Source organism: Lactuca serriola, chromosome 8, assembly GCF_051521515.1.
Source record: "Lactuca serriola cultivar US96UC23 chromosome 8, Lser_US96UC23_V15, whole genome shotgun sequence".
NCBI classification, from domain to species: Eukaryota; Viridiplantae; Streptophyta; class Magnoliopsida; order Asterales; family Asteraceae; genus Lactuca; species Lactuca serriola.
In genome coordinates, this window is record NC_136415.1 from 101,934,746 (window position 1) to 101,941,955 (window position 7,210).

The following is a 7,210-nucleotide window of genomic DNA, read 5'->3' on the forward strand; positions in this document are numbered from 1 at the left end:
CAAATACCAAATAAATTAATTTAAATATGTTTTATAATATTATGTTTTGACAAGGATAAACAATTACATTTTATGAAAAACATAATTTATCTTAAATAAATAATTTCAAACACACGTAGCTTCAAATATATGCAATTTTTTTTTTAAAAGGCATTGTATTTGAAGGATGGTTATTAGTACCGTTATAGGTACGGACTGGTACCGTTTTTGATTTCCCGAATACCAAAGTTCATCGAAAGTTAATCATGAGTAACATTATTGGTACCGGTACCAGGAATGATACCGTTTTTGGTACTAGTACCGAGACCAACAATACCGATTCCTGAATTTTATGATTTTTTAGTACTGAGTGCCGTCCTATATCGAGTTTGGTACAAACTTTTCATCCCTACATTGAAGGATACAATTTTATTGGCGGAATTCAATATTGAATTTATTAAGGGTATATTCGACAAAACTAGACAACTAGCTGATATCACATAGCTTGTAGCTGATAGCATTTTGTTAAATGTCATGTGATATTACATGTGAATTTGAAACATTTTGTTTAAACTAAACACTAAACTTATAGTACCAAATGAAGCTTTCTAATTAAAACGACATATTTTATCAAACATTAAAAACTAAAAGCTCTCAAACACCCCGTATGGAACACATCCTTAATCAATTTTTAGATTAGAAATTAAGTTTTGAATTGTTATGGTGAGACATTGTATTTATATAAGTTAACAAACTCTCTCACAATCATTCATTCATTATTCTAAGAGACATTTTTTTTCTTCATATTATTATTATTATTATTACATATGGCTACCACTTCATGATGTCATACAATTACAAATAGAGACACAAAGCTGTCTTTATCCTTATATATAAATTATACAAGAACAAAAAAATGATATGGAAAAAGAATTCGGATTGTAAACATGTAAAAGATAAAACTATATTTTGTCATAAAACAGGTCCCACTGGCACATACGTTTGTTTCTCTTGAATTACCAAACATCTCGCAAGTATCTCCCCGACATTTGTAGATTCTTAACAAACAGCTCTGCCTTAGACGAATCCAAAGACCCCTGAACAAAAATACATCCAATTACATACGTCAACCAGATAGGACCCCACAATCACATTCTGATTTGACTAATTAAAGATTCAACTTTGGATGGCATATATATAATGATATAAATCATTTTAAAATAATAGAGAGTATGACTGTATGAGGAAAGAGAAAGTTACCTGTTCTTGTACAATGGTGTGGAGGGTTCTGTGTACATCTTTAGCCATGCCTTTAGCATCACCACATACGTACAAATACGCTCCCTCAGAAAGCAAATTCCATAGATCCGAAGCCTATTTATTTATTACACATAATAATAATTCATTTTAATATAATATAATAAAAAACCAACATATTTATTAAATAAAATGGAGAATTCTTTTTCCTACCTTTTGTGTCATTTTATGTTGGACGTATTCCTTAGTGGGGCCTTCACGTGAGAAGGCAAGAACAAGCTCCGATAGTGCACCACTCTCCACAAAGTTGTTTAGTTCATTCTCATAGATGAAATCCTGAATTTTTTCATAAAACCCTTTTATAAATATATTTAAACATATATTAAATAAAAGCCAAACCACCTTTTCAGCCATTTACTTGCCAACCAATTAAATTATGTTTTTTTGCATTAAAGCCATCACTTTTTACTTTTTTTTAAAGGCATAGATGACCTGGCAAGTTTTTTTTTTTTTCTGTTTTTAAAAATGTCCTGATTCTATATAAAGAAAGTCATTGTGATTTGGGTTCCTTTTAATAATAATAATAATAACTAATAGTATTATTTTTGGTATTAATATGAGTGAAAACATGTAATATATAGTGGCTTTTCTGTAATATGACATTAAAAATATATAGTTTAAAACTTACGACTCTGTGATTTCTACAGCCAAAGAAAAGAAGAGCAGATCCTAATTCCGTTCCGGCTTCTTTCAAAGCCAATCTTTCCTGAAGAAAACCCCGGAATGGAGCCAATCCGGTTCCAGGCCCAATCATGATAACCGGGACTTTAGGGTTTGTAGGCAGTCTGAAGTTCGATGTTCTGACAAAAATAGGCGCCCAGCTGTCTTCAGGCTCAGCATTCTGTAAATTAATAATAATTAATAAATGAAAATTTAAAAAAAAAATTAATTTTTGTTTATGTAAATTAATAATAAGTTGAAGTTTGAAGTACCTTCATCCAGGTTGAACAGATTCCTTTGTGAATACGTCCTGCGGGTGTTTTTTCGTATACTAAAGCACAAGTGACATGGATCCTACTAGGTGCCATCCTGTAAATTGTAATAATAATTAATAACTGTAATAATTTGAGATTGTTTTGTAATTTATATTTGGGGAGATGATTTTTTTTTTTTACTTTGGGGAGGAGGAAATGGAGTAGTATCGAGGCTGTAAGCGAGGGGCAACAGCTGCAAAGAAGACACCAAGCGGTGGTTTGGCTGATGGGAAAGCTTCCATCACTTCTAGAAGACTTCTTTGACTTGCAACAATCCATTGAGAGTATTCATCCTGAACAAATAACAACCACATTAATTTTTAATAAAAACTTTATATTATTTTTTTATAAATTTAATGAGATTATGAAAGAAATTTCAAACCTTGCCAGCTGGAGATGCAAGAAACTTGAGTCGTTCAGATTCGGTGGGATCAGTAGCATGAGCAGCCAGAGCAATCAAAGCCGACTGAAATTAATGTATGCAATCATTCGTTATTTTTAGCTATTCATTCCATACAAAGGGTAAAATCGTCATTTACTGTTATGTTATTCAGACAGTGCAAAAAAAAAAGACATTGTTCATACAATACTTCCACTAGTCATATGCCATTTATCTATAAAATGGTGATTATGCCATTTTGGGTTATTTTTAGCTATTGTCATTTGTATTTAACATCGACTCCAGACAAAGGGTAAAATAGTCATTTACCTTTTTGGGAGAAGTCAAGAGATCAGCATAACGAGCCAATGCTTGTCTTAAAGTGCATGGAGGGAAAGGAGGGTGCAATGAGGATCCAGCATTTGGTGTTCCATCTTCATTATCAGTATGTAGTGAGAAATAAGTATCTGGTGCTAATCCTATTAATCTTTCAGCCTCCTCCACAACTTCACTTAAGTTCTCACAGTATACACCAACATGGTCTCCAGTTTCATATCTAAAAATCACACACACACACACAAAAACTTTAATTTGGAATCATACAACTTATAACATAAATTATTTGTAAAAAGTTTCTTGGTGTAACTTACATTAATCCAGTGTGAGAGATGTCAAATTCAAGATGAGTGCAAGATCGATCAGATTCGGGAGTATGAAGCTCCTTTTTAACAGCCACATTGGATCTTTAAACAGAGAGAAAGTGTCAGATTATAGAAATTAGAACATTTAAATCCAGTTTTGGAACATTTCAAATACCTGCATGGATGTTGAGCATCATGAACAGTGTGACCATTTGTTTGACTAAAATCTTCAGTTGATGTATCGAGTTTCTCATGAAACACAACTCTGTATTCAGGAATGACAGCTGTGTAAGGAGTAGCAACACCTTTGTCATCTTCATCACGAAGCAATTGGTCCAATTCTGGCCACACTAACTCTTTCCTGAAGAATCAGGATTAGATAAAATGTTACAAATGGAATAAAAATGTTTATCTTTTTGAGAGGAAAAAGAAGTCTTTTAAATACCATGCAGTAAAATCATCTTCAATTGATTGATCATCATCTCCTAAGCCAACTGGAACAAGACGCTTTGCACCTGAAAATGGTGAAAAACATAAACATTAGAGATGCTACAAGAAATAAGAGAAGATTTGTTACTTGATAAGTTGATAATGGATAGAAATTAGCAAATTTAACATACCCTGATCTGCAAGACCATCATCAACCACTTTTGCAATCTATAAATAACACAAGCAATATAAGAAGATTCAGAAACTGATAATGCTAGAAGATGCTGAATGATTAAGAAGGTGGTGTGATAGTTATTGTTTGTTACCTTGTTGAAATGCTCATATTGTCTGTTGCCAAGACCAAATACTCCATAGTGAAGTTTGTTAAGACTAACTTTCTCTTCTGCCTGTATAAGGAACAAGAGGTTCTAAATCAATATCCAGATCGGGAGAGATTTGTGACATGAATCTAAAAGATGTATACAATGTTTACCTCAGTGAACCATTTATAAAATCTGGCAGCATTATCAGTTGGCTCACCATCTCCATATCTACACAAGAAGTTATCAAACAAGTTGAGTTAATAGGTAATTAGCAACCTGCTATAACCTTTGAGGTTGCTTCCTCTCACTACCCCATGAAAACTTCAACAGTTTTCTTTTTTGGATGACTAGGGAAGTTGAAACAATTGTTTATTATTTTCAAGATTTCCTGTTGAAGAGTGTTGCATAAGCAATCCTATTGAATAGTTCTATGCATCTGCTCCTTTTATTAATAAAGTCCACTTTCAGTTAGTCGAGTTACTTAATTGCCGGGTTCTGATCGATCCAATAGATTTCGATCCATGATTTAAGATAGTCAACGATTCTTTCAGAAAAAAGTAAAACAGATATAAATGGGTACAAAAGCTTACGTAGCCAAGAAGAAGAAAGCAAATGACTCCTTCTTTAGTTTCTCTTCGTACTCCTCGTCATCAACAGCGTAATCATCCTGCATATTGAAAACATAATGATAATTATGATCCTTGATTCAACTAGCAGTAAAATTCAACGTTTCTAAGAATCAAGGACTTTAAGATCGAGTCACAAGAATTATTATGTACCATATGCATCTGAATCTGTACTCTAAAAGTCAACACTCACCAAATCGATTACTTTAAAGGAGGCCTTTTCATATCGCACTTTAGCTTCTTCAAAGAGTGCCTTCAAAACAAGAGGAATCGATGTCAAAAAAACGCGAAAACCTTTATATTGAACAAAATTTCAAAAATGTCAAGAGACATGCGAATCAACATCGATAGTTCACCTTAGCGAAACCTTCCGCCGTTCCAGTCTGCGTTCCGAAGAAAATCGTAACCTTCTTCTTACCATCATCAACCTCCTCTTCCACCCGTCTCTTGGGTATAACGATCTTCGGTTGCTCCAATTCCTTAACCGACTTATTCGTAGATCTCTTCCACACCAAAACAACAAAACATCCTACCAAAACAGCAACCGACGTGGTCAGTATCACCAGCAGCTCACGATTTTCCAGAATCATCGCCAAAGCCGGCGGCATCGTTGAGTCTCCGCTATCCGATCCGTTAACTGTGCCAATAAGTTTCCCCTTCAGAGCTGCGGTCAACAAATCAAACAGCGACGTTTCGACGGACTCCGATTGCATTTCTCCACTAACTCAACCTGATTCAACTGACCACACAAGTCCTCGCCGGCGATTCAGAAAGTGAGCGCTGATTTAGAGAGAGAAATTGGAAAGAAAAGAGAACTTTGTTGAACTTTCTCTCTCTAGTTTCTCTCTCTAACGCTTTGTGTTGGGTGTGGTTGAGAGATACGTCTGGGCTTGAAGAGGGGTTTTTATGGGGGAGAGAGGAGGCACCGAGACAACACGCCTACCAAACCAGAATGGTCAAACACACCTAACCCATGATTAACCATGGTTATGTTTTTATATTTTTATTCATTTAACAAAATAATATTTTATTATAATCGCCCTTAAAATCACATATGGCTTCGATCATATTGGTATTATTATTTCTATTCCATTTAAATTAAATTAATAATGATCTAAAAAAGAAATATACATAAAACTTACTATATTTTTAACAATTTTTGAGATTCGACAATTATATATAAGTTTTATTAATAGAAACCATTTAAACTTGATAGTTTTTATATTGTTATTTTAACCTTCTAAAACAAATTAAAATGTTATAATATTATATATATATATATATATATATATATATATATATATATATATATATATATATATATTCTCAAAGTTTAATTTTTCACTAAATGTCATTTTTAAATAAATCTTTAATAACAGGACAAGTATGTATATCTCTCTCGAAGGGAGGGTGAGAAGGTGTTCACCATACCTCACATTTCCCCAACAAACACAATTGAAGTTCTTTCTGTTTTTATGTAGACTCTTTTTAATCTATTATAACATCTTAAAGTTCTTTTACATAAAAATCTAATATACTCATAATTTTATCTATATCTCATAAGAGATTTGAACTTCCAACTTCGAGAAGGAAGCAACATTTGATATCATTGAGTTATAAATCTTTTGGTTTATATCAAGTTAAAATGGTTATAATATATATATATATATATATATATATATATATATATATATATATATATATATATATATATATATATATATTCTTTTTGTTGTCAAAGTTTAATTTTTCATTAAATTTTGACAATTTTCTATTAATTGTTTTAACATATTATAGCGGGTCAAAGTAGATGATATAGAACAATATCAAACTTATAACTTTTATTGATAATATTGAAATAGAGTAGTTAAAATACATAAATAAAATAGTGTTTTTTTTAATCTATTGTGCCCTAATTTAAAAAAAAAAAAAAAAAAAAAAAAAAAAAAAAAAGAAAGTGAAATCGGACCTTTTAGTCTTTTACAATGCATATGAGAAGTGAGAGCGTGTTCCATCATTTGTTTTTATTTATAGGTTCCATTATTTGTATAGTTTATCAGAAGGAAAATTTGCTGGTAGATCCCTTATTCCCTACACTTGTAACAGGTTTGCATGTAAGTCCCTAAACGAGCGATTCAGTAGATTGTAACACTATTTCGATGTGAGGAGTATTTTGATAAAGGTTACTGGTTATAATGGTAACATATTTTAGCATGTTTATACATTTAGTTGTTCATATATATCATTATTAAATTTGTTTATCATATTTATAAAAATCCTATCATCCAACTTTTTGACAGCTCCGACCAGAATTCATTATCTTCTCCAGCTAAATATGAATTTTTTGTCAGTTTATTTTTTGATATGTTATTGTTCTTGGATTCAAGAACTCATAAACCCATATCAGATTCAAGAATTGGAAAAAAAAAAAAAAAAAAACCTAGAAAAAAAATGTGTGTTGATGTGTTTTAAGAAACTACAAATTGACAGCAGGAGTGTATGTAGGTTTCTCATGTTCAAAAGGTTTTTTAGGTTCAATTTT

The 7,210-nt window shown here is 31.9% G+C and overlaps 1 protein-coding gene across 1 annotated transcript; it reads right to left on the minus strand.

The window, feature by feature from the left end:
* Positions 1-755: 755 nt before the first annotated feature.
* On the minus strand, positions 756-5,534 carry LOC145065962 (NADPH--cytochrome P450 reductase 1-like). The gene is made up of 17 exons (XM_079013086.1): positions 5,025-5,534; positions 4,862-4,921; positions 4,633-4,709; positions 4,213-4,270; positions 4,046-4,126; positions 3,911-3,947; positions 3,736-3,805; positions 3,466-3,651; positions 3,300-3,392; positions 2,980-3,205; positions 2,653-2,736; positions 2,412-2,563; positions 2,229-2,325; positions 1,925-2,137; positions 1,450-1,572; positions 1,240-1,353; positions 756-1,076 (listed from the first exon to the last, which is right to left on the minus strand). The coding sequence occupies exons 1-17, from the start codon at positions 5,379-5,381 to the stop codon at positions 996-998; spliced, it is 2,109 nt and encodes a 702-aa protein (XP_078869212.1). The 5' UTR covers positions 5,382-5,534; the 3' UTR covers positions 756-995.
* Positions 5,535-7,210: the final 1,676 nt, after the last annotated feature.

Excerpts from the sequence above, each read along its gene's own strand:
- LOC145065962 (XM_079013086.1), bottom strand. The coding sequence starts at position 5,381 with ATGCAATCGGAGTCCGTCGAAACGTCGCTGTTTGATTTGTTGACCGCA. Across the intron at positions 3,806-3,910 it reads TGATGGTCTTGCAGATCAGG|GTGCAAAGCGTCTTGTTCCA; the intron begins GTATGTTAAATT and ends CACCATTTTCAG. Across the intron at positions 3,206-3,299 it reads ATCTCTCACACTGGATTAAT|ATATGAAACTGGAGACCATG; the intron begins GTAAGTTACACC and ends TGTGATTTTTAG.